This window comes from Crocodylus siamensis, chromosome 3 (assembly GCF_052110815.1).
Source record: "Crocodylus siamensis isolate JL-2025a chromosome 3, ASM5211081v1, whole genome shotgun sequence".
Taxonomy (NCBI): Eukaryota; Metazoa; Chordata; order Crocodylia; family Crocodylidae; genus Crocodylus; species Crocodylus siamensis.
In genome coordinates this window covers 2,213,369-2,238,505 of record NC_143397.1, presented here as the reverse complement: position 1 = coordinate 2,238,505, position 25,137 = coordinate 2,213,369, and the positions used below count along the sequence as shown (strand labels likewise).

Genomic DNA, 25,137 nt, shown 5'->3' with positions numbered 1-25,137 from the left:
TGCAGACAGGACAGGAGCTCAGCGCTCCACCCCCCCTGGAGCAGAGGTGCTTTAAGTCCGATGTAACGTGGCTGGATCCTGAACGCAGACAAGAGCCCGCAGCAGTTGCAGCCATGCCCAGCGCAGACCCAGCCGCACTTCAGGGTGTTGATATGTCCAATTCTCTCTGCTGAGCAGGCTGAGATGGTGCAGGTGCAATGGCGCCAGGGCCGCGTCTACACTAGGGCATCCCATGTCCCTGGGACAAGTGCAGGAGGTACCAGACAGAGCCACTGCTAGCCCGGAGAGGACGTACCGCACGGAGAGCCTTTCTCACCTGGAAGGGGCCATCGGGTCTCAGGGCGGCACTGCCTTCCCCCCCGCACCACAGCCGCTCCTTCAGCGCCCGGCCGTCTGTCGCCAGCAGGGCTGGGGGCTCCCCTTGGCCCTTGAGCCGGAGCATCTCACCCGAGGGCCGCGCTCCGGGGGCAGCGCCTGAGGGAGGCAGAGCCCCGAGTCAGCGCCCGAGTGCCGGCTGAGGGGTCTTTGCAAAGTGATGCGTTGCGATTTGTCCCCGCCAGCGGCCGATTATGGGCCTGGAGCAGCACACCCACAGCCCTGAAGATTTAGCGATGGCGGCACGAAGCCCGAGAGAAGCCGGGGAGCGCCGTGGCCCCCATCCCGGTATGGGCAGGGGGCATGGCATGGCGGGGAGGACGTGGGGCATCTCGGATTCGGGTGTAGGCAGTGCCATGCCTTGGGCCCCTCGGCATCGTGGAGCGGGGCAAAGCAGAAGGGCACGTGGCCAGCCTCAGTAGTTGAACGGCCAGATTTGCCTCCCCCACCCCGCCCCGCCCCGCCCCACCCAGGCTTGTGGGGGCTGCACCCACTGATTTGGGGGCGGCCAGCCGGAGGAGCACCAACCCCCCTGGCTTTTCACGGCAGGTGGCAGGCAGCATGGCTCTGCCACCGCTCGCTTTTCCGGGGGTTGTTCTGGAAACCTCAGCGGCCCGGGCGGCGCTGGGGGCGCACGGGAAGGACCCAGGAAGCAGCTTGGGGGGGGTGTCCAAAATGGCCATGGAGGGAGCTCCGCGGGGCCCGTGGCCTCCAGATTTCTACTGAGGGGAGGCCTCCAAACAACCTCCCGATGCAGCCTGCAGAGCCGCCCCGCTCGCTGCCTTGGTTGCCGCGGCGGTGATGTCACCCTGATGAGGTCATAGAGGCCGATGATGTCACCCAGTGAGGTCACAAAGAGTGACTGGGCCCAAGCTGCAAGGCTCAGACTGAGAGGCCTTTTTTACGTGGTTTGGGCTGCACGAGCTGCCCGTGGGCCTGTCCGTTCACCCACGACGCGGCCACGGGCGCCGAGAGCCCCAGCAGGACGTGGCCCTGGGTGGAAGGAGCGGGGAGGAGATGGGGCATCTCGGATTCGGGTGTAGACAGTGCCGTGCCTCATCATCACGCAGTGCGCACGGTTTTTTCCCTCCAGTTACAGAGAAACTAGAAGTTTTACAAATAAGCTAGTATTAGATTAAGCTTGTATTAAATGATGCTAGTATTAGATTAAGCTTTCCTAACAAGCTAGTATTAAGATCGCTTGGCGTGATTTTATTCTATTTAAAAGCAAAGCCAAAAAAAGGGAATATAACTTTCCTGGAGCGTGCCCTCATTTGCTAGGTGATATAGCCTGCTTTAAAAAACGTAACAGCCCTCCAGCAAAAAGAGTCAGAAGAGGTTTCTGCTCCATCCACAGTTTAAAGGCAACTTGGTGGCCCTAGCAGCAGGGCAGTGAGGGACTCAACTGACAGAATAGCTCATTAAAATTTGCTTGGTTGCTTCTAAAATCTTCATCCCACCGGTGTTAAGGGCCCTCTTTCCTTTTAAATGGCCTTTAATGTCCACTTCTCCAGCTCTCCCTACCGCCCCAGTCTGTCGGCTGCTCCCACTAGCTCCCGTTTCACAGCCCTGCCGCCTGGTTTCTAGCTCTAAATAATCTAGCTCTAGGCCTCTCCTTAGTCATGAAGCTTTTAGTTTCTTTTAAACAGGATAAAAATCTGTGTTGTTCTGACTGTGATGATGATGCACCGCACCACCTGCACCCGGCTCTTCAAAATCCTAGATCTGCCCATGAATCCTGTAGTCACATGAATTAAATGTGCATTTCTTATTCAGATTTGGAAAACAAAGCCCAGCCTCACTCAGCATTTCCACATTGCAACCAGCACTTCCCCATCAGCCATTTCTAAGTTAATGATCACTTCAGTTCTGGTTTTTAACGACAATTAGAAGCAGCCCCCAGGGCTGTGAAATAGAGGTGAGAGCAGACCAGGCACGGCTCAGACAGCAAGCCTGCAGAAGGGATAGGTTGATTAGTGCAACATTAAGAGCATTAGAAAGGAGAAAGTGTCCCTAACACCTGTGGAGTGGAGAGAGATTAGCAAGAATCGGGTGGGTGATAATGAGGCATGACCACCCCCAGCAGCCCCCTGAATAGCAGTGCCCCAGGCAGGTGGTTTTAAAGTTTGGATGGAGCAGGAATCACCTGGTGGATCCACCCCGGGGGGTGGCTCAACGAGCACAGCTGCTGGGCAGGACATCAGAGGTGGCTGTCACCCACTCCTCTGGCTTTCCAAGGGGAATAGCTGGGTGCAGGTAGGTGCTGTGGTAGGTGGGAAAGGGCACAGCTCCTCCCTGGAGTGCAATAGATGCACCTGCAACATTAGTAGCTACATCCTGCTCCAGGCGAGGCGGGGGCTGCCGGCAGGGGGAGCATCGTGTGCAGCTCTGAGTACAAATTTATTGCATGGTCACAACTAACGGGAACGCCTCGTTGGCTGGAGAATTTGCTGTTTGTCCAAAATGTTTCACCAACTCCAAACACGGAGTTAGCAAAGCCCTGGAGGCTTCGTGTCCCTGAGCCCGGCGGCTCTGGGCTGATGCCTGAGAAAGTTTTTAGAAAAATCCTTTCTGCCAAGAAGCGTTACTTGATCCTGTGTGTGCGCACGTGTGTGGGTGGACGCGTCCTCGTCCGTCTGAGCTAGCAGCAACGACCCCCAACTCAGCCCCCCTTGCCGGTGCTGAGTCCATGCGGCCCCTTCTCTCCCGGGGCAGGGTTGTCGGCCTGGGGAATCGCGGTCGCAGGCAGGCGTCAGCGCACTTAAAATGGTACGGGGTCCCTGTCTGATGGGTGCTACCCCAGGGGAGGTTGCCTGGGCTGGGAGGCACCTGGGTTTGGAAGGTGCTTTCAAGGCAGCATGTTCATTCTCATCGAGTCATAGTCTGGGGGTCAAATTCCTTCCTGCCCCCAAATGTGGTGTCAGTCTGAGAGGGGCAAGACCCTCTAGGCAGGACCCTCCAGCTTTGGATCCAGCAGGAGCATTGGCACAGCCCTGTCCCCATCCCCAGCCTGGGCTGCAGCAGCACCCGGTGCCTCTGGGGAGGCTTAAAAACACCTTGACATTTGGAGTAGAAAAGAAAGAGGGGGGCAGCAGCAACCAGCAATGCCCCTAGTATCACACAGGCATCGCTACACCTAGATCACCCCTGCCCAGTGGCTGTCCAACCTCTCCTTGAACACCTCCGCCACCTTCCCCGGGCACCTCTTCCACCACCTCACTATTTGCACAGTGAAGAAGAGTTTCCACATCTCAAATCTAAATTCACTTTGCTGCAACTTCAAGCTGTGGGTCTGCATCCTCCTCTCTGCAGCAAGACAGAAAAAGCTGCTTTCCCTCGTCTTTATGGCAGCCCTTCAGGTATTTGCAGACTGATGTTCGTGTCCCCTCCTAAGGGTCTTCTCCGCGAGCTGAACATGCCCAGCTCCTTCAGCCTCTCCTTGTATGACTTGCTTTCCAAGCCCTTCAGCATCTTTGTTGCCCACCTCTGGGCCCTCTCTAACTTCTCCAAATCTTATTTAAAGTGTGGAGCCCAGACCTGCATGCTGTAGCCAGGTGATGCCAAACCAGTGCGGACCACCTCCCGCGTCTTGCACCGGATGCCGCACAAAACTGCATTGGCCTCTCGTGCGGCTGCATCACGCCGCGGGCCCCTACGGAGTCTGTGGTCTGCCGAGACTCCCGAGTCCTTTTGCATAGCACTCCCATGCAGCTGTGTATTGTATTGGTGTTTTTGATTGATTATATGCCTGAGATGTCTTTATGGTTGTGACGAAAGGAGGGGGAGTCGGGCACAGCAGGTACGTTGTTGGCTTGGGGTCTGGTGCTGGGGGTAGGAAGCCAGAGCCCTACCCTGCTTCTTCCTGGCCGATCACAGCTCTATAAATCATCGATATCAGGTCTGGGGGGCACCTGCCTGTGCGTGAAGGATACTACCCCAGGATCATTCCCTTCAGCCCCCGTTTCCACGAGGAGCGGCGGCAGGAACCGCGGCTCGCTCGCAGGTGGCTCACGCCCACCCCGGGAGGATGCTGCTGTGCGCAGGGCCCGCTCTGACGCAGGCTGGTGGCTTAGGAGACCGAGAGCATGTGACTCGCCTGGGAGTCATAGGGAGATGCTGCTCCAAAAAATGTGCATCAGCTTCGGATTGGGACCTGCTTTGCCGGCACCAGCAGCTCCCTGAGCAGACATCTGGCTGTCAGCCTGGGGGAGGCCGGCATCTGAAGGGTAAATCATCCCTGCAAAGACTATCTCAAGGTAACACCTTCCCTGGGGCCAGGACGGGTCCGCCTTGGCCTGCTGGAGACAGGAGGCTGGGGGAGATGGACCGTCTGCGAATCCCTGCGGCTGTGAGAATGGGTACCCAAATCCTAACACTTGCTCCAAAGGCTGGTGCATGATTCGCTCTCTGACTCAGCTGCATTTCGGTTTGTCCACGGGGTGGCAGGCAGCCCCTGCCGCAGAGTCGAGACAACGTGCAGCGAGCAGAGGCCGAAGGAGAAATCCTGCCTGAAGGCAAAACAGCCAAGGGCTAAAGGACGTCTTTGTGCTGGGATAAAACCCTCCTGGTGACTTGGACGGGGGGCGCAGGCATGCATACCCCTCCCCACCCACAGGGTTGAGTAACATTTCTGGGCAGAAAAGGGAAGTTTTCTGAAAGTTAAAACTTTCTCACGCGTCATTCTGAGTAGCTGGGCTCAGTGAAACGAAACCTCCAGGGCTTGGCTAACTAAGCCTGCACTTTAAGCTGGTGATTATGCTTTTGATGAGCAGTAAATTTGCTGGAAAAAGGACCATCAGGGGAAATGCTTATTACTTGTGAACAAGCAACACATTTGGCCAATAGCTCTGACCCCAAACATGGAGGTGAAGGGGAATGAGAAAGTGCCCTATCTTTTTATCTTTGTATTTTCAAATAAAATGTGTTTTGCTTTGGGATTTCTTGATTAAAAACTGATGTAAATTTTTTTTAAAAGCCGAGGGATGGGGGAATAGGGGGAGTGAAACAGCCGGAAAATGCAGCAGATCATATTAGGTTTGACTGGGGGGGAAAAAAGCTTCAGGTTGCCTCAAAATTGACTTTCCTTGACTTCAGGAAAGCCGAATTTGACAAGCTCAGGAGGCTAGTCGGTCAGGCCCTCAGGGACCATGACCCCAGGGAGATGGGAGTTCAAGAAGAGTGGTTGCTTCTCAAGGAAGCGATCCTCAGTGCACAAGCTAAATCTATCCCAACAGGGAGGAAAGGCAGCAAGAAGGCACAGCAGCCCCCCTGGCTCTCCAGGGACCTAGCGGACCTCCTGCGGCTAAAAAGGAAAGCCTACAAAGGATGGAGGACGGGATTCACCTCCAAGGAGGATTACTTCGCGCTGGTCCAGTCCTGCAGGGACCAAACCAGGAAAGCCAAGGCTGCAACTGAACTCCAACTAGCTTCAGGCATCAAGGACAACAAAAAGTCCTTTTTCAGATACGTGGGGAGCCGGAGGAAAAGCAAGGGCAACGTTGGACCCCTGCTAAACCAGATGGGGCAACTGACAACTGACGCCCAGGAAAAAGCCAACCTTTAAAATGGGTACTTTGCATCGGTCTTTCATCAGTCCCGTGGGATGCCCATGCCTGCTATGGGACAGGGAGATCCGGGTGTTGGGGATCCCCTACCCTCCATCAATGCTGACCTCGTGAAGGAACACCTTGAGGAGCTGGACACCTTCAAGTCAGCCGGCCCCGACAACCTGCACCCCAGGGCACTCAAGGAACTGGCGAGCGTCATAGCCCAGCCCCTGGCACGGGTCTTTGAGAGCTCCTGGTGCTCTGGTGTCGTGCCCGAAGACTGGAAGAAGGCCAATGTGGTGCCGATCTTCAAGAAAGGGAGGAGAGTGGATCCGGCTAACTACAGGCCCATCAGCCTGACCTCTATCCCAGGAAAGATCTTAGAAAAGTTTATTAAGGAGGCCATCCTTGAGGGACTGGCCAAGGCTAACATCCTAAGGGACAGCCAGCACGGGTTGGTTGCGGGTAGGTCTTGCTTGACCAATCTCATTTCCTTCTATGACCAGGTGACCTATCACCTGGAGGAGGGAGAACAGATTGATGTCATATATCTTGACTTCAAAAGCCTTCAATCTGGTATCCCATGATCACCTCTTGGCCAAACTGCCCAGTTGCGGCCTTGGCTCCACCACGATCCGCTGGCTGGGAAATTGGCTCCGTGGTCGGACCCAGAGGGTTGTGATTGATGGCAGTCACTCATCATGGTGCCCTGTGACCAGTGGAGTCCCTCAAGGCTCTGTCCTGGGACCCATCCTGTTCAACATCTTCATTAACGATGTGGACATTGGAGTCAGGAGTGGACTGGCCAAGTTCGCCGATGACACCAAACTTTGGGGCAAAGCATCCACGCCAGAGGACAGGCGGGTGATCCAGGCTGACCTGGACAAGCTCAGCAAATGGGCAGACGAGAACCTCATGGTGTTTAACACCGAAAAATGCAAGGTCCTCCACCTTGGGAGGAAAAACCTGCAGCACCCTTATAGGCTCGGCAGTGCTACGTTGGATAGCACTATGGAAGAAAGAAACTTGGGATCATCATTGACCACAAGATGAACATGAGCCTCCAGTGCGATGCTGCGGCTAGTAAAGCGACCAAAATGCTGGCGTGCATCCATAGATGCTTCTCGAGCAAATCCCGGGACGTCATTCTCCCCTTGTACTCGGCCTTGGTGAGGCCGCAGCTGGAGTACTGCGTCCAGTTTTGGGCTCCACAACTCAAAAAGGATGTGGAGAAGCTTGAGAGAGTCCAGAGGAGAGCCACGCGCATGATCAGAGGTCAGGAAAACAGATCTTACGACGACAGACTGAGAGCCATGGGGCTCTTTAGCCTGGAAAAGCGCAGGCTCAGGGGTGATCTGATGGCCACCTAGAAGTTTATCAGGGGTGACCCCCAGGATCTGGGGGAACGTCTGTTCACCAGAGCGCCCCAAGGGATGACGAGGTCGAACGGTCACAAACTCCTGCAAGACCGTTTCAGGCTGGACGTAAGGAAGAATTTCTTTCCTGTCCGAGCCCCCAAGGTCTGGAGCAGTCTGCCAGCGGAGGTGGTTCAAGCACCTACATTGAACACCTTCAAGAGTAGATTGGATGCTTATCTTGCTGGGACCCCAGCTGACTTCCTGCCCTTTGGGTGGGGGGCTGGACTCGATCTTCCGAGGTCCCTTCCAGCCCTGATGTCTATGAAATCTATGAAAATTAAATTTTTCATGTTTCTGACATTTCACCCCAAATGTTTGGGTCTTTTGCACCTGAATGGAATAGTTCCCCCCCATATTTTTGCTTCAGCAGAGAACTGCCAATGGAATAATAATGCTGGAGCAGAGACAGGCCTTTGAGATGCACCATAAAGACATTAGAGGAGATGGAGGTAGTTTTACTAAGAGGTCAGATTATGGACTGGTATAGGATGGTTTGCACAGGGCTGATCCTGCCTCGGGCAGGGGTTGGACAAGATGTGACCTCTGCAGCTCCCTGCCAGCCCTGCTTCGTAAAATCAGAAAATAAGGGTTGGAGGGACCTCAGGGGCTCACATCTAGTCCAGCCCCAGCTCCAACATCCCAGCCAGGGCTGACAGCCTGAGCAGAAGCAGGGACTCTCAGGAAGCCCGCGAGAGAGTGGGGAGCACCACTGCTGTGGCACCCGATTCTGCCAAGTGCACTCACTTTTCCTTGCACGCTCACACACTCCAACACGCTTGTGCAGCCCCGATTTGCAGTTGTGTAGGTCTGCATACATGCCCATCAGGAGTCTACGCAAACCTGTTGTCTTTGGATGACCTTCCAGGCTTACTTCTCTTTAGCCAAACCGAGCAGCAGTGCTTCGCTGGCTGTGGGACTGTACAGAGATTTCCTACCAGCTCCCTGCTGCCCGAGAGCTCATTAGCTCTGCATACTAAACACACTAGACCAGGAGGGACTAAGGGATCTTACAGGAGCTGATAAATGTCTAATAAAGACAAATCCAAACAATTAGAGACTGATGGGGATGAGCTGGGGAGTGGGGGAGGACACCCTGAGCTGTCTGACCTCTCGTTGCAAGCCAGTTTGAGTTCCCCACTAGCACAGGGCTGGTGGCGCCGACCAGCTAGGCACAGTATTATCCGGCTCTCAAGGCCCTGAGCCCATGGCAATACGGTCCACGATGCTCTGCAGGAGACCCAGCAGGTACCTGGAGGCAGATGCGCCAGCTCCTGATAAGCACCCCAGCAGGCTTGGCCATCTGCAGCCACAAGCACCGCAAATATGCAACGATGAGGAGCTCCAATGCAGACACCGATGTGCATGGCCCCTCCCGACTGCCATAGCACAGAGGTGCCCTGCATCAGACAGCAAGGCCGTGCATCAGAGAGGCGTTGAACTCAGCTGCCCGGAGGCAAAAGTGGGGGGGTCTTCCCTGAAGTCAGGGTTGCAGACACTTGACTTGTACCTGTAATGAGGTTTCAGAGTCCGTGGGAATCGCTCCACCTGCCGGAAGAAGGCTTCAGCCTCCAGGGCGAAACACAGACCACAGCCACGTTCCCACATTTTATGAGGGGGTGGAGATGAATAGCAGCCACCTGAAACGACCCAAGACTTCCAGGCACTGCCGTAACACGGCACCTGCTTTCCATTGCGGTAACAGTGGCACAGTAAATATGCACACATGTGGAAAGCTGCACTCCCAGGCTGCAGTTGTGCTGGTAGAAAGGGGCCGAGAAGCTTTGTCTCTAAGGGGACAGAGGCAGAAGTTAATGAAACCCTCCCAGGCTGTTAATAAACTGAAAATAGCTGCCACATTTCCTTCCTCATGTGCTCAGGGCTCTTGCTGCAGGCGGCTACAGCCATGCCAGGGTCGCAGGCTCCAGCCCATGCCTCAGAAGTCACTTGGCATCGTGACTCCTGCCAAGAAAAGCCCCCCAGGCTTCCTGGATGAACTCTGTGCTTCCTCTAGGAGGATGACTATCACTGCTTCCTCCATCAGACCTGGGAAGTCCCCGCCAGTGATGGTAACAGCATGGGGCAGGACTACCCGGGAACAGAAACAGACTTGGCCCAGGCTGGGGCTGTGCAATGCAACCCCCCTTGCAAGCAGGAGACAGGGGCCTCTGCAAGAAGGGCCAGTCCTCTGCAGTGGGACTTCGCACCGGCTGGGCTTCCCCACCACACCGACCTGTCAGAAGCTCACACTTCCCAGCTGGGAGGCAAAAACTCCCGAGGGGAAGTGGAGGCTGCAGCCACTTAAGGATAAGGAAGGTTCGTTTCTGGGTAATGCAGAAGTGTGATTCAGCTGGACCGAGGGGAAAGCAGTTCCAGCTATTGGAGAGCAGGGACGGAGCCAACAGGATGCAACTCAGCGCTGACAAATGCAAAGCACCGCACCTCGGGGGCCAGCATCATAAATCCAAATACCAAAGGGATGACCCCTGGCTGGATGGCAGTGCTGTGCAGAAGGATCTGGGAGTCTTGGGAGACCACAGGCTCAGGCGGTGTGATGCAGCCGCGCACAAAGCAAATGCAATTTGGGGCTGCGTCCCTAGTAGCGATAGGTGTGAGACACAGGAGGTGGCCGTGCCTCTCTGCTTGGCGCTGGTTCGGTCTCATCCGGATGCTGTGTGCAGGTCTGGGCTGCGCATTTTAAAAAGGACGTGGAGACCTTAGAGGGGGTCCAGAGGCGGGAGGCAAGAATGGTCCAGGGCTTGCAAGACAAGTCGTATGAGGAGAGGCTGAAGGAGCTGGGTATTTTCAGCTTCCAGAAAAGATGCTTAAGAGGAGACGTGACAGCAGACTTCAAAGCCTGAAGGGCTGCCATAAAGAAGAGGGAAAATACCTTTCTTTTCTGAAGAGAGTAGGAAGATCAACGGCTTAAAGTTGCGGCAAAGTTGGTTTAGATTGAAGATCAGGGAACTTTTTTTTTTTTTTGGTAAAATACGCCTTTGTATACATAGACATATACAGGTGTGTGTGTGTATATATATATATATATATATATATATATATATATATAGACATATCTATACGTACGTATATGTATACACATACCTTTTGGTCACTGGTCTTGGCCTCCTTAACCCACCATAGAAACACACGCACCCATTACGATGTACATACCCGTGGGGCGGCGCTCCCACACACCAGTCCGCAAGGTATCGCCTCCCTCTCGAGGAAACACGTCTTCGCTGGTGGAGCAGGGGCAGGGGCGTAGATGCCAGGGAGAGGGTGGCGTCCCAGCACTGGAGGTGTCGTGGAGAGAGGTTGGGCAGACACTGGTCGAGGACGCTGTAGGCACAGCGATGCCTGTGCTCCGCTGTGGGCTGTGCCGGCCGCCCTGTCCCTGTCCTTCTGCTCCGCGTGTCGGGGCGTTTGACACCGCCCCAAAAGGCTCTGGTGCTCGGGCTGGGGCTGGGGCTGGGCTGCGCCAATGCTCCTGCTGGCACCGACCCCGCAGGGTCCTGGCTGGAGGGTCTCGCCCCCGTGCTGCAGCTCAACCCGACGCTGCGTTGGGGGCAGGAAGGGACTTTCCCCCTGGTCAAACTGGTGCAAACTGGGGGATGTGCCTTCCTCTGCAGCGGAGGCACGGCCCCTGTCTGGGGTCTCTGGAGTGCCTATTAGCACCCTTTTATAGAAGCTGGGCACCGCAGCCCCCCGCTTTCCCTCCGGCAGGTTCGTGTGCAATGTCTGCGTTGTCAGGGTTGGCCCTAGTTTTACAAAGAGTTTAGAGTCTGGATGTGTCTGGGCTGGTCTGGACAGGCCGGAGCCTGCCTCAGGCAGGGGGTCGCTGGTGCCCCCGGAGCGTCCAGCCCTGCTCCTCCGTGCCGCTACACAGCCCCGGGCCCCAGCGCCTTCATGGAGCAGGGCGCCCGCCTGCTCCCTCGCGTCCCCTGCTCCGGCCCCAGGCTGAGCCGTGAGCCGCGGGCTGCCCGGAGGGGCCGCGGTGCAGGGGAAGGGGGAGCGCTTCACCGTGGCACCGACGCTCGGGCCAGCGGGTATTGGGGCGTCTGCAGTGCAGGGAACCTCCTGGCCTGGAAGTGCCGGCGCCCCGGTCCCACGGGCTTGGCTCATGTGCTGGTGGCGGGTTTTACTGGCCCCAGCCTGTCACTGGGAGGGGGAGACTTGCCGGACAGCCGGCCGGCGTCTCGTGCAGGAGGGCCCGTCTCAGCCGGTCGAGCCGGGAGGCGGAGGGCAGTGCCGCCCCTTCCCGACGTGCAGGTGCCCGACGGACGACGCGGCGAGCAGGGGCTCTGCCCTGGCCCTGCCGCCGACAGCGGGCCAAGCCCCTGGCCCCGTGCCCGGGCACGGTGCCTATCTTGCACCCAATAAAACCACATCAGTTCTGCCAGCTGCACTTGCCGCCGGGGGCACCAGGAGAGGGGGGGGGGCGTGCACAGGACAGTGAAAGAGGGGGGAGGCACCGCTGAGCACCCCGGCAGGACGGGATGGGAGCGACGTGCCCAGGCCAGGGCGGCCCCTCTCGCATGCTCTCACAACTGTCCTTGGGTGTCTGCAGCCTGTGCCCCCCGGGCCAGGTCTGGCAGCCTTCTCCGGCCGGCAGGGACCAGGCCAGGGCTGGACCAGCCGCCCCCCAGCATCTCTCATCTGTGCCTGGAGCCAGGTTCTTGCCTCCCCACCACCACCCACAGCCTCCGGCCCCTCACTGGAGCGCAGCGTCCCGCCGTCGTCCTGTGAGCTCGAGCCTTGCCGGCGTCCACCCCGAGCCAACTCACTAGATGCTTGCCCTCGTGCCCCTCAGTGCCCGGGCTCCGGCCAGGTGAGGCAGTGGGCCAGCGGAGAGGAGCAGCTGGAGGGGAGCCGGAGGGGTTAACCACCACCAGGCCTCTCTCCTCCACGCCCTGTCCCACGCTCCTCCATCCCTCCCTGCTGTCACGGAGCCAGCCGCATCTCATCCCCATATCTCCTGGTAAACACGGAGAGCAAAAGCCAGCCAGGGACTTTCCACCCATCATCTCCTCCCATGCCCGGTGCCCTCCCCTGGCAGTGGGACTGGGACACCGGGTTCCCAGATGCTCCCTCCCTCCCCCCACAGCTTTCCTCTGTCAGCCCGTCCTCACTCCCCGCTGGTCTTTCCTGTTTGCCGTGCGCACCCCCGACAGCAGTGCCCTGCCCTGCACCTGCCCCCACGTGCAGGCCTGCGCTGCAGGGGGTGGGAGACGGCGCTGGCCCCACTTGTGATGGGGGGCACGACACCCGGGTCCGGAGCCCCTTCCCCCCCAGCCAGCACCGGGAAGGCTGCAAACTTCACCCCGAAGGCTGGGGCTGCGCATGGGGACCCGGGAGCTTGACCTGGGGCCGTGGCACATGTACTGCCTCCCAGAGACACCTGGAGAGCTCGTTTGCCAGCAGTTGTTCCCTGCCACGCTCCACGAGCACCCGCCGCGCGCTCACACCCCCGCCCCCCTCCTAGGGCAAGCTGAGGCGCAGCCTGGCGCCGGCGCAGGGCCAGGAGCTGTGCAGAGGCCTGTCCTGGGTCGCAGCCGTGCACGCGGGGCCAGGATCGCTCCGCCCCCGGCCTGGACCTGCACTGCGCTCGGGGACGGCACGCGGGGCCCTGGTGCCCGCGCCCTGTCTACACCAGGGCTGCTGCGTGCCGAGGCCGGGAGGCTGCCCTGGCACTGGCCCAGGGGTGACCCCTCCATGACTGCGCGCAGAGCCCGCCCTTCCCCTCCTGCGAGGCCGGGCATGACGGATGGTCGGGAGCAAGCCAGCCAGAACCGCCGCAGACACCGTGACCGCCAGATCCAGGGCTGGTCCTCGCTCCCAGCCGAGCGGGACCTGGCCCCCGGGCCTGTCCCAGCGCATCAGCCCTGCCTGCGGCACCGGGGAGGGGGAGCTCTGGCAGCCTCCGAAGCACGGGTGTGCTGCCCGCCAGGCCCAGGCAGCGCCCGCTACCCACCGTGGCGTTGCCCTGCCCTCGCAGGTGACACGGGCCTGGGCGCCGGCCTCTGCGGGCACCGCCCGGCAGGGGACCCGGCCTCGCGGGGCTGGAAGGGGCTCGAGGGTCGCGGGCCCCGCCCCGGCCGCAGTGCGGGATGGACGCTGCTGGCCAGCCCTGCGTGAGGGGCCCGCAGCCGCCCGCCAAGCCCCGCGTGGCACCAGTCTCCGCACTCCCGGGGCGCAGCGCCAGGCCCCGAGGGCGTTCCCCGGCTCCAGCCGACCCCGCCTTGGCCCCCTCACGGCCACGTCCACGGCCGGCCTCCCCCGCGGAGCCCAGAGCCGCACGCCCTACTGCCAGGCGCCGCCGACCCTGTCCCGGGGTGGGGGGGCGCCCCCACCCCGGGGTCACGACACGCTGCGGTGCTGGGAGCTGTGTCGCCGGCAGGGGCTGCATCGGGGGGGACGCGAGCTGCAGCCTGCCCCGTCACCCCGCTCCAGCCAGGGCGGGCTGGTGGCCGGCGCCTCGGGAACGAGGCTTTGGGGTGAGGGACAGAAAGGAGCAACGGCCAGAAGGACCTGCCTGGCCTTCCCTGTCTCGTCTGAAGAGCAGTGCCGCGTGGCTGCCGGCGAGCAGAGATCTCCTCGGCCAGCTCCTTTAGGACTCTTAGGGGCAAGTCATTGCATGCCAAAGACGTCCGTCCCTGGCAGGCGACCCAGCTGTCTGTCCGTCCAGCCCCCTCCCTCCCTGGGCTCCTGCCCCTTCCCCAGATGAGAGGGACAGGGAGGGAGAAGCTGGCGGAGGGGAGGTGACCCCAGTGTCCGAGACCGGCCTTCCCGAGGTCCCGTCTGAGCAGAGCCCGACCCGGGGGGGATCCTACGGCCGCTGCGCTGCTCCCCGACGCGGCCACCTCCGACCCCCCGGCGCCACCGGCCCTTTGCACGGACAGGGCCCGGCCTGGCCGCGCCGCGCCTCGGCCAGTGCTGCCCCGGGGCCGCTCTGCTTCCCCCGGCAGCGATGGCGAGGCACGGCAAACCCCGCCTGCATCGGGCACCCGGGGCGAGCGAGGGGCCCCGAGGGCCCTTCCTGCCCGGGCACGGCGCTTTCCTCCTCGGGGACGTTTCGTCACCGGGAAGCCAGCTGCCCTGGCTCCAGACCGGGGTGGCCGAGGCCACATGGGGCCGGCCACCGCCAGCCACGCGCTCCTGCAGACCCCCAGCAGATTGCCGGCCGCCCTGCGGGAAACGGCCCCGGGCTGTCGGGGGCGACAGCGACCGGGTGCGGCGCCGGCCCCGGGGTCCCTAGCCGAGCCTCTCGCAATCGCCCCGGCGCCTTCAGCAGAGGCGCCGATGTCTGCAGGCCCTGGGGCGCGAATCCTGTCTCGCTGCTCGGGGCGGCTCCGTCTGCCCCCGGCCGTGACCGGGCCTCCCGGGGAAGGGGCCCGGCTGCTGCCCGGCCCCGGAGAGAGACCCCAGCCCGGGGACTCAGCTCTGCTCTGCGCGGCCGGAGGAGCTGCCACGAGCCAGGCATCGGCGACGGGGGCGTCCAGGGCCATGCGAGCGATGCTGCGGCTCCGGGCCGCGCGGGGAGGCGTGCGGGGCGCGGGCAGTGCGGGCGGGGCCGTGACGGAGGCCGCGGGGCCGCTGGCAGCGCTGCCCGCCGGGCGAGCTGTGGCGTGGGAGCAACGTGGGGGGAGCCGAGGCTGAGCAGGGAGTCGTGGGAGAGGGGCCTCTGCGAGGTCACCGCCGTCCCGCCGGGCGCCTGAGCGCGTGACGCCGGCCAGGGCGACGGCAGGCAGTGCCAGGGGCCAGGGCCGCGCGGTCTGTGCCAGCAGCCCCGTCCGCTCCGGTCCCACGGCCGCGGCCCGGCCCGGGGCACGCGGGGCGCAGGAGAGGAAGCCGAGTCCCCGGGCGGCCAGTGCTGCCAGCCCCGGGCCGGCGTCCGCCCGCCCGCCGCGGCCTGAGCAGCTGTTTGCCGTCAGCCCCGAGCGGGGCCCGGGGGCCGTGGGGGGGGAAGCCAGCGGGCCCCGGCCACCCCTGCAGCCCCATGTGGGTGGCCAGGGCCCGCGGCCGGAGTGGGGGCCCGTGTCGGGGAGCAGGGCTGCTTTCCTTGGGACTCGCCCCCCAGCCTTGGCCGGCTGCCACGGCCCCACCTGCTCCTGCCCTGCTGCTCCCCCATCAGCTCTCTGCTGGGAGCAGCTGCGGACACTCGTGGCGGGGCTCGCCGCAGGCCAGAGCCTCTGCTCCCTGGCTAGAGCCCAGCCCGCCCTGCCCAGCTGCCCGCGCCTCGCTTGCTCTTTCTGCGAAATGGGGACTCTCTGCAAGTGGGAACAAAAAGCACCCGTGCCTGGTGCCTTCCTGCCCGTCTGCTCCCCTTCACTACCCCGTCCCCTCTGCATCAGCTGCCCCCAGCGAGTCCCCGCGGGTGTGAGCAGCCCCCCCCGGCTGCACAGCACTGGGGGCTTGTCGCGGGGTCTGGGGGAGCTCCAAGCTGCCCGGGCTCCCAAAGGCCAATGCAGACATGGCTCTGGCCTGCCCCAGGCACGGGCACCAGTGCCCTCCAGCCGCCTCCCCCGGGCAGGAGCCCCGTGCCAGCCCCGCTGGAAGTCCCCACCCGCAGCCCCCATGCCCGGGGGCCCGAGCATGAGACGCGAGCAGACACGTGCGTTCCTGTTCCTCTTTATTTCCCCGGCGCGGAGCAGAGCAGCGCGGCGCGGGGGCGGGCACCGACCCGCTGGGCTCCCCCCAGCCCCCCGGCGCAGGGCGGGAGCGCAGGCACCCACGGCCTGCTGCACGAGGGGCTGCCGGGCCAGGCCGGTGCGGTGCCCCGGGGGGCAGACGGGGTGCCGTGCCGGGTCCTGCCGCCCCCCAGGCCAGGAGCGGGGTGCCGAGCAGGAGGTGCAGGGCGTGGGGTCGGTGCTGGGGGAGACGCTGCGGCTGGACGTCCCGACGGCTGCGGGCGAGGCTCCTCCATCCTGGGCGGCACCGGCTGCGGCGCCCTGCCGGCTCTACACGCTCCAGCGCTGCAGATCCCACGGGAAGGAGCTGCAGGATCGGGACCCGCAGGGCTCCCCTCCCTCGCCCAGCCGCGTCCTTGCCTGCCCTGCCCACCCCAGCCTCGAGAGCGCGGCCCCGGCCCTTTGGGCAGGGCAGAGCAGGACTCGAGCCCGGGCCCTGCCGCTGTGCCCGCTCTGGGGGAAGGGGAAGGGGAAGGGGAGGCAGGGCAGGGGTGCGCGCACCCCTCCGAGGTGCCTGCTCGGGTGCCCTCACCTTGCCGCCGTGCCGCCTGTCCAGCTTCTCCCGCAGGTGCCGGACCCAGTGCAGACGTGGCGGGGCGCACAGGCGCCGGCTTCTCACCGTGACGAACCTGGCGGCACCGAGAGGCCCCGGGTGAGGGCGGCCGCTCGCGCCCAGGCCCCTCGCCCTGGCGCGGCCACGCTCGCCCCGTGCCAGGCTGGGCAGCCGGGCCTCGGCGGGGCAGGGCTGGCTCCGGCTCTCCGAGCACGAGAGCTGCCAGGGACCGGGGCCTGGACAGCAGTGGCCACGCGCTTCCCTGCCCCTCTTTCCCGGCAGCCTCCAGCACTTGGGCTCCGCCGGCACGGCTGCCCCCTCCTCCAGGATCTGCCCCTCCGTCCCCTGCCCGCTCACACGGTGGCCTCCACGGGGCAGCCGTCCAGCGCCGGCTGCTCCTCGTAGCGCAGCACGATCCGGGCGGGGATGGGCACGGCGCTGGTGCGCAGGCAGCAGTCCAGGGCACTGCTGCTGCCGCTCGCTGCCGGAGGAGAGCCGCGTGGGGTGGGCGGGGCGGGGGGGCAAACCGAGGCACGGCCGCCCCGCCCTGGCACCGCCGCCGGGGCAGGGGCGTCAGCTCCCTCCCGGAGCCCCCCGGTTGCATGGGCAGAAGCCCAGGGCAGGCTAACTCGCCGTGCCCGTTAGCCTGCCCTGGGCTAACGAGCCCGGACACTGCCAGCGCAGTCGGCGCAGGGATCGGGGCCCCCTGCCAGGCCCTGCCCTTGTCCCGCGGGTCTCCCTGCAGCAAGCTGCCCCGGAGCCAGAGCCAGGGTCCCCTACCTGGCAGGAGGGCGCAGAGGGCGAGGACGGCCAGGCCGAGCAGGGCCATGCTCCCGGCGCTGCTGGGCTCTGTAGCAGTGGGGCCAGGCAAGTTGCGTGCAGCCTCCTTCCCCGCTGCCTCTGCCAGCTCCTGCCTCCTCTTTATCCCTCTGGCCTGAGCCTTTCGCTTTCATTTCCTACCCAGCCCAGCCCTGAGACAATTTAGGGGCCTTTCCCGCAAGCTGCCCCCAACCTGTGGCCCCAGCCCTGCCCTGCACTTTAGTTTTAGTAGCTCCTCCCCAGAGTCAGCTGCATTTATGGCCGCACTTCCGCAGGGAGGTGGAGGTGTCATTGCACTGTCGTACTGCCTTTTGTGCCCTGCCGGCACCCAGGGGCTAAGTCCTGCCTGGCAGCAGGTCGGCTGGGGCAGGAAAGGCTGCTGGGCTGGACCCTGGGGACTTCCCGTCCCACCCTGGCTCCAGCCCCGCAGACCCGCTGGGCTTGCGGAGGGACAGCTCCATGCTCCACTCCAGCCTGGGGCAGAGCCCCCCGCTCCTTGCCAGCCTGCACCTGCCCTGCATCCCAGCCCAGGGGTCCCAGGGGAGGGCTTGGGGCTCTGGGAAGGCAACAGGTGGACCTGGGGGTGCCCCTCCTCTTTCCTCCCGCTGCCCCTCTCTGCGCCACCCACCCAGTCCAGGGCCCCTGGCCGCCCCCAGCCCAAGGCAGGTCTCTGGCTAAGGGGGGATGTATCGTGGCAAAGATCCTGCGTCTCCCGTTGGCTCCAGGTCTCGGGAAGGAGGAGGCCTGGACAGGGAGGCATTGCCAGCAGCCGCCCTGGGCACCGGGTGCTCCCCAAGCCCCTTTCCCGGCTCTTCCTGCCGCTTTCCCCAGCTGTGGCCTGGGGCAGGGGGACGGGGATGACCACGGATGACCCAGACCGGGCTGGTGCTGTGCCTCTGTGGGGCTGGGGGGCATCCCGCTCCGAGCTGGGAGGGTCGTGGGGCAGGGGAGCGGCTGTGCACGTCCCTGGGCACGCTGCCCCCTCGCCCACGCGCTGGGGGTGTTCACGGCTGCTCCGAGCCCCCGCACGAGTACCAGCCCTGCAGGAACCGGCCTGGACGAGGGGAGCTTGACCGGCAAGACCCTGGAGCTGGGCCCTCTGGGTCTGGTCTGGCGGCGGTGGAAGGGGAAGACACCCTGAGCCGCAGCAGCGGGGGGGAGACGCTCACCCCTTGCACCCACAGCTGGAGCCTGGCCCAGCCCTGCCAGGCGGCCTGGCGGCCTCACTCCAGCCGTCCCGGGGCGCCGGACGGCTCCTCTGGTCGGCCCGGGGCCTCTTTGCCCCGTGCCCCGCGCTGCCCAGCCACCCCGGGCCTGCTCCGAGTCCGGCCCCGTCATCCCGGGCCAGTGCCCTGGGGTCAGCCCTTCCCGGCTTTTAGCTTTTTTACGCTGTCATGCTCTTAGCTTTTAGCCTTTTAACCGCCAGAAGACAGCGAGCGCCGGACGCCTAGAAGGATGCCCGTCCCGAACTGTTTTACTTGATGTCTGCTGGTGCTGGTCGCCCCCGCTGCAGCGACGTGGACGGCCAGCGGGCCTCGCCCCTTTGGGGTGGTGTTGACTGCAGGTCCCCCCCTCGGGGGTGCACACGCTACGGTCCCCGCCGGCCGCCATCCTCAGGTGGCCCCAAGGGACCGGCGGCATTGCCGCGCTACAAGCGAGGACGTCAGATAGTCCCGGTGACCTGAGCAGCAGGGAGACCTCAGCCGGGAGCCTGGGTGGTCCCCGACAGCGAGGAGGCACGGGCAGGGGGCCACGCTCAGCCCCCATGTCCAGCCTGCCTGGGCAGAGTGCGGCTCCCCGGGGTCTGCGCAGAGGCAGCTGCTCCGGCCCCGGGGATCTGCCGCCTGTCCCTTGTTCCCAAGCGCGGGGGGCACGGTGCTGCACGGATCCTGCCCGGGAGGTGCCGGGAAGGCATGTGGGCACCAGCGCCTGCACCAGCGCCTGCAGGGGTCAAGGCCAACAGCATGCTGTGAGCCCCTCCCACTCAGGCTCAGGACCCTCCACAGCCCCGAGGCCGGGGGCTGGCAGGGAGGCAGTATGGACTAGTGGTAGGTGGGCTAGGAGCTAACCCTTCCTCCACCACCAATCTCTCAAGTTCCCCCCGGCAAGTCCCCGTTCCACCCTGTGCCTCAGTTTGCTCATCCTGCACAATGGGGACAATGGCCCAGACATCCGCAAGGGTTGCTGAGGACAGGAGCTGTGCAGTAAAGACACCAGGACCGTGGCGCAGCTAGAGCAGGGTCCTCATCCCCAGCCCGGGCCCCTCACCCCAAGCCCGTGCCGCCCGGCCCCCTGCACCAGCACCAGCACCAGTCTGCATTGGTCTGAATAACACGTTTATTGGCTGACCCCCGTGGGCAGAGCGCGGGCTGGGCCACGGCAGGTGGCTCCAGGGAGCTCGGGGCCACGGCAGCAGCTTCACAGTTTCTGAGTGGGTTTGCAGACATCCCCGGGTGACTCAGGACCCGGGTGCGAGGGAGCGAGGCGGTGTTTGGCGCTGGGAGCTGCACAGACAAGCCTGGTCACCGCTCCGAGTGCGGCTCAGCCAGGTCCCCTGGCCTGGGGCTGGCCCCGCGGTGCACGGGCCTGGGGGTGAGCCGTGGGGCCCTGGCCGGGATGGAGCTGGCCCCTCGGTGCCGGGAGCAGGCTCAGCTCCTCCTTGCCCCAAATCCTGCGGCTGGGCTCGCGTGGCAGCTTCCCCGAGGCCCGAATGGGCACTGATCCATGCTGGGTTGGGCAGGGCATGGAAAGGGGCCTGCACCCACAGACCCCGCCGCGGGCAGGGGTCTTGGCCTTCCCCAGGGCCTATCCGCAGGGATCGGGACCTCTCCTGCCGGGGTCAGATGCCGTCAGGCCAGACCAGGGATGCCCGTGCCCCGGCGGCGCTGTCTCCATCCTGGGTGTGCAAGACAGAGGGTCTGGGGGCTTCAAACAGGAGATTGCAGCCGCAGCCCCAGAGGCAGGTGCGGGAGGCTTCAAGGTGCAGTGGGAGATGCAGACGCAGTGCAGGGGAGGCAGGGATGGGGCAGAGGATGTGGCGCAGGTCGTAGATGTTTGCAGCTGGCCTAGCTCCTTGGGGCAAAGGGAAGTATCCTGCAGGGAGCAGAAGAGCAAGGAGGGGGTTGCAGCGGTGCGGAGGCTTCCCCCACATACCAGCAGCCCCCAGAAAGCCCCTCCTGCAGCTCGTGACACAAGCCGCAGGCCAGGATGACAGGCGCAGGAGGAGCCCCCCAGCTCAGCAAGGGCTGGTCTGACACCCCAGCACGTGCCCCCTCCCCTCCTAGCACCCGGGACCAGGTACTGGAGCATTGCCCTGCCTCCAACCCTGGCTTGGCCGTGCCCACCTCTTACGCCCCGTTCTTCTTCTTCTGGGGCTTGGGCCCCCTGGCCTGGTTCTTGGGCTTGCGAGGGAGCTGCGATTTGTTGTCCAGCTTCTTCATCAGGGAAAGGACCCAGGGCACGTGTGGAGGCGCGCACAGCTTCAAGTTTTGCCTGGTGATGAACCTGTGCGGAGGCAGCAGGAGCGCGGCAGTGAGGACGGGGCTGCACCTTCCCCGCCCCAGGACTCAGTCCCGAGCCCTCCCTGGCATGCCCGGCGCGCCCGGGTACTCACACGATCGCCCGGAGACGGCAGCCAGACTCGGGGGTCTGCGTGCGGTAGGACTTCACGATCAGGGCTGGGATGCGCTTCAGGCTGATGCTCAGGCAGCAGTCGTCTGCAGCGTCGGAGCCTGGGGACAGGCAGAGGGGCCAGGGCGGCTCGGTCAGAGACAGGGAAGGGGACGCGCTTCTGCAGGTCCCCCTGGACAGGCAGCAGCCTCGGGGCTCTGTCAGTGCAGCAGGGGACCCCCCCCCATGCTGAGGGCAAGTGGCTCCCCCAGCCACTTCCCCAGCGCCAGGATGGGGGACGTGACCAGGTCCACACAGCGCCTGTGGCAGAGACCAGACCAGCTCACAGGGTGCCCGCAGAGCCCCCAGCCCCTCCGCCCCACGGGGCGCAGCGGGGCCGTCCCCTGCCTACCCTGGGGGTAGTGGAGGCCGAGGACAGCCAGCAGCAGCAGGAGGTGAGGAGCCATGGTGCGTCGGGGAGCAGGCAGGGCACCGCTCTGGCCCTGGCTCTGCCGCGCGGTTATTTATCCCGGGTCAGCCGGCTTCCGCTGCCTGACGCTCTTGGCCCCGGGCCCAGCCCAGCCCTCTTCCCGCGGCGCTGGGCCGTGTCCGGCTCCTCCGAGCGGCAGCCAGGGGGTTGTGGGGCCAAGTTTCCCGTCAATAGCAGCACCCTGCGTCTGGGAACGCAGCCCAGAGTCACAGCTGGGGGGCCAGGGAAGACGCCGGGCATGTTTGCATCGCCACGCCAGGCTGGGCCGGGGGCTGGAGACCCCTCAAGGTGCCCTGCCCCTGCCCCTGCCCCTGCCCGGGCAGCCTCTGCCTTCTCTTGGCCCCCGGGCTCTGACCAAGACTCCCCCCAGACCCTGCTGGACCCTGGCCTGAGGCCTCCCCGGGACCTGGCTCCCCTCAAGCAGCCCCTGCCCAGCTCCAGTCCGTGCCACTACTTCAGCCACTGGAGCAGGGGCACAGCCCGGCCTTGCCGTGGTGTAGACAAGGCTCCTGAGGTTGAGGGGGAAGAAATGTGAGACCTTGAGACAGGGAGACAGACGGGCCCACAGAGCCTGAGGACCCATGGGGGCCGTGCTGCCTGTCCCGTGCCTGGAAAGCCCCTGGCTGGAGCTGCATCCTTGCATCTTGGAGCAGTGCTGCCCTGACCCCCGCCTGGCGCCCGGCCCAGCTGGAGCGTGGCCCGTGCGGACGGGAAGTGCTGAACAACTGTGCAAGCCCTGGCCACTGTCACCTGGCCCGTGGGGCTTGCACAGGCAGGATGGGCAGGGGGCAGACTGGGGTGCATGTAGGGTTGTGGGGCCTGTGCCTAGGAAGCAGGGAGCTGGGGCTGTGCACACATGGCAGGTCATACACCCGCAGGCATTGTGTGCATGTGTGTGCGTGTTTGCATCTGTATATGTGCATGTATAGCTGCCTGCAAGCATGTGCACATCTGCATGTGTGTGCATGTGTCCATATATGCTTGCACCTGTGTGCCAGTATGTGTATTCACGGGGGTGTATGCTTGTATGCATTTCAGTGTGCATATGTGTGTATACTGGTACACTTATACGTGTTTCATAGTTTCTAGAGTCGGAAGGAACCTGAGCAGATCATCTAGTCCTGACCCCCTGCCATGACAGGAAAGAGTACTGGGGTCAAACAACCCCAGCAAGGTGTTCACCCGACCTCCTCTTAAAGCCCCCCAGGGTAGGGGCCTGCACCACTTCTCTTGGAAGCTGGTTCCAGACCCCAGCCGCCCTGACCGTGAAGTAGCGCCTCCTGATGTCTAACCTAAACCTACCCTCTGCCAGCTTGTGACCGCTATTCCTGGTCACTCCTGGCGGTGCTCGGGGGAACAGGGACTCCCCCAGTGCCTGCTGGTCCCCTCTGACTAGTTTATAACAGGCCACAAGATCCCCCTCAGCCTTCTCTTGTGGAGGCTGAACAGGTTCAGGTCCCGTCGCCTCTCCTCATAGGGCCTGCTCTGCTGCCCCTGATCATGCGAGTGGCCTCCTCTGGACCCTCTCCGTGCTGCCCACATCCCTCCTGCAGTGTGGCGCCCAGAACTGGGCGCAGTACTCCCACTGTGGCCTGACCGGTGCCGCACAGAGGGGGAGGATCACCTCCCTGGACCTGCTCGAGATGCATCTGTGGATGCAGGACAAGGTGCGGTTGGCCTTCCTGACCGCGTCCCCACACTGCCGGCCCATGTTCATCTTGGAGTCAGTGATGACCCCCAGATCCCTTTCCGCCTCCGTGCTGACAAGAGGGGAGCTCCCCAGCCTGTAGGTATGGTGCTGGTTCTTCCTCCCCAGGTGCAGCACCTTGCACTTGTCTGTGTTGAAATCCCATCCTATTCTCGTCCGCCCACCCCTGTAACCTGTCCAGGTCTGATTGTAACCTGTTGCGTCCTTCCAGTGTGCCCACGTCTCCCCACATCTTATGTGCATGTGCATGTGTGTGCACATGTGCACGTGTGCTTGCATGTGTGTGTGCATGTGCACGCATGTGGGCATTACATATCATGCATGTGTGCGCATCATGGGAACGTGTGCAGACAAGCCACATGCAAACACACTCAGCCAGGGGCCAGGAGGCTGCCACAGTCACAAACCCCCTGCTCCAGCCCCTGGCAGAGCCCCCATCCCACGCCTGCTCGTGCCCCTGCTCCCCCAGCCCCCCAGCAGCAGCAGGGCGGGTCTCCCAAGTCCCCCCGGGACAGAGCCTGGGACTGGACTCGCCTGGGGATCAGAGGTGCAGCGGGGCCGACACCTCTGGGCTCGGACCACCCGGGAGAAAAGCCCTCCCACCGCTGCCCAGCCCCAGCTGCTCCTGTGCGGCCCCAGGCTGGTTCCCATCTGGCTGTCCGGGAGGGAGGCCCTGGCCAGGAAGGCTCCCGGTGACCTCAGGGCGTTTTTCCTCGGTGCCCTTCGCACGCGTCTCCGGGCAGAGCATCGCTGGGCAGTAGCCGCCGGCGAGCTCCCGCAGTTTGCAAGCCGGTGGGCGCTGTCCGGCATGTTGTGCCCCCCCGGGGAGCACGTGGTTTGGCCCTTTGACCTCGCACGTGCATGCCCTGTTTTCTCTTTTGTGGTCCCAAGTACTCAATGGATGTTTTAAGGCGCTGGCCGCCCACCCAGTGGTGGCCCTTAGATTCTTGGCGGGATACCCGCGAAGACGTTGTTCATCGACTAGTGCCAGGCGCCTGGCGCCCGGTGCAGGTCACTGGCCGCCTCCACAATGCCGCAGGGAAGCCGGCGCGGAGCCTGACTCCAATGCCCCAAGCTCCCTGCCAGCCCCACTTGCTGCCACCCCCCAAGTGACAGATGTCCCCGATCCTCCTAGCCGTGCCCTCACCGCCGTCTGAGCAAGGGGCTGCGTGCTGCCACCGCGATGCCATGAACCCCGGGATCAGCCCAGGCTCCAGCGTCCGACCCCGGGCAGGGGCAGGGGCAGGGGCAGGGGCAGGGGCAGGGGGGATTTTCCATCCCAGTTTCCTGCTTCCCTGAGGATGCATCCAGGAACCGCTGGCAGCCTCAGCCCCACCATCCCCGGCTCGCTGGAGACCCGCAGGCTCCTTCCTGAAGCCCAGTCCCTGGGGGCCTGGAAAGCCCCCGTGCTCGGGAACGGGGCTGGCCCGGGCCCAGGCTGCACGGCCCTGCAGGGAACGCTGCGGGGGGCGGGGGGAGCCCTGGAAGTCAGGGCTACGCGTGCCCCCGGCCTCCCAGCTCTTTGTGCCGGGGATGGGGTGAGCAGGGGGTCCCGCCTGCAGCACGGCATGCTGGGAAATGCAAGGGGGTGGCTGGGGGTCACTCACGGGACACCCCGGGCAGGCTGGGGTCGGGGTCCGCCCCCCGCACACAAACACCCCCCGTCGCCACCCTGACCAGGACACGTGGACGGCAGGCGTTAACCCCTGTGGTGCCAAAGCAAAGCCCCCCCGGGGATACCCGCCTCGCCGTGCCCTCGAGGGGCTGCAGACGGGCGCAGCCCCCAGCTCCAGCGCGCAGCCCCCGGCACGTCCTGTGCGGCCCTGGGGACGGGGACCTCAGGCAGGAGTGGACCAGCGGGGCCGCCCGGAGCCAGACCCTGGGGGGGCACCCCAGGGGCCCGGGCCTGGGGGAAGAGGCCCTGCCCACGGGGAG

The 25,137-nt window shown here is 63.8% G+C and overlaps 2 protein-coding genes across 2 annotated transcripts; both read right to left on the bottom strand.

The window, feature by feature from the left end:
• Positions 1-16,017: 16,017 nt before the first annotated feature.
• On the bottom strand, positions 16,018-17,485 carry LOC149867909 (C-C motif chemokine 19-like). The gene is made up of 4 exons (XM_090037151.1): positions 17,357-17,485; positions 16,934-17,057; positions 16,556-16,652; positions 16,018-16,308 (listed from the first exon to the last, which is right to left on the bottom strand). Exons 1-4 carry the CDS (start codon positions 17,403-17,405, stop codon positions 16,294-16,296), a joined length of 285 nt encoding a protein of 94 aa, XP_089893277.1. The 5' UTR covers positions 17,406-17,485; the 3' UTR covers positions 16,018-16,293.
• Positions 17,486-19,720: 2,235 nt separating this feature from the next.
• Positions 19,721-21,543, bottom strand: LOC149867908 (C-C motif chemokine 21-like). The gene is made up of 4 exons (XM_090037150.1): positions 21,417-21,543; positions 21,009-21,126; positions 20,740-20,899; positions 19,721-20,488 (listed from the first exon to the last, which is right to left on the bottom strand). Exons 1-3 carry the CDS (start codon positions 21,469-21,471, stop codon positions 20,743-20,745), a joined length of 330 nt encoding a protein of 109 aa, XP_089893276.1. The 5' UTR covers positions 21,472-21,543; the 3' UTR covers positions 19,721-20,488; positions 20,740-20,742.
• Positions 21,544-25,137: the final 3,594 nt, after the last annotated feature.

Excerpts from the sequence above, each read along its gene's own strand:
- LOC149867909 (XM_090037151.1), bottom strand. The coding sequence starts at position 17,405 with ATGGCCCTGCTCGGCCTGGCCGTCCTCGCCCTCTGCGCCCTCCTGCCA. Across the intron at positions 17,058-17,356 it reads CCTCTGCGCCCTCCTGCCAG|CGAGCGGCAGCAGCAGTGCC; the intron begins GTAGGGGACCCT and ends CTCCTCCGGCAG. Across the intron at positions 16,653-16,933 it reads TGCCCCGTGGAGGCCACCGT|GTTCGTCACGGTGAGAAGCC; the intron begins GTGAGCGGGCAG and ends CGGTGCCGCCAG.
- LOC149867908 (XM_090037150.1), bottom strand. The coding sequence starts at position 21,471 with ATGGCTCCTCACCTCCTGCTGCTGCTGGCTGTCCTCGGCCTCCACTAC. Across the intron at positions 21,127-21,416 it reads CGGCCTCCACTACCCCCAGG|GCTCCGACGCTGCAGACGAC; the intron begins GTAGGCAGGGGA and ends GCCTGTCCCCAG. Across the intron at positions 20,900-21,008 it reads TGCCGTCTCCGGGCGATCGT|GTTCATCACCAGGCAAAACT; the intron begins GTGAGTACCCGG and ends GCCTCCGCACAG.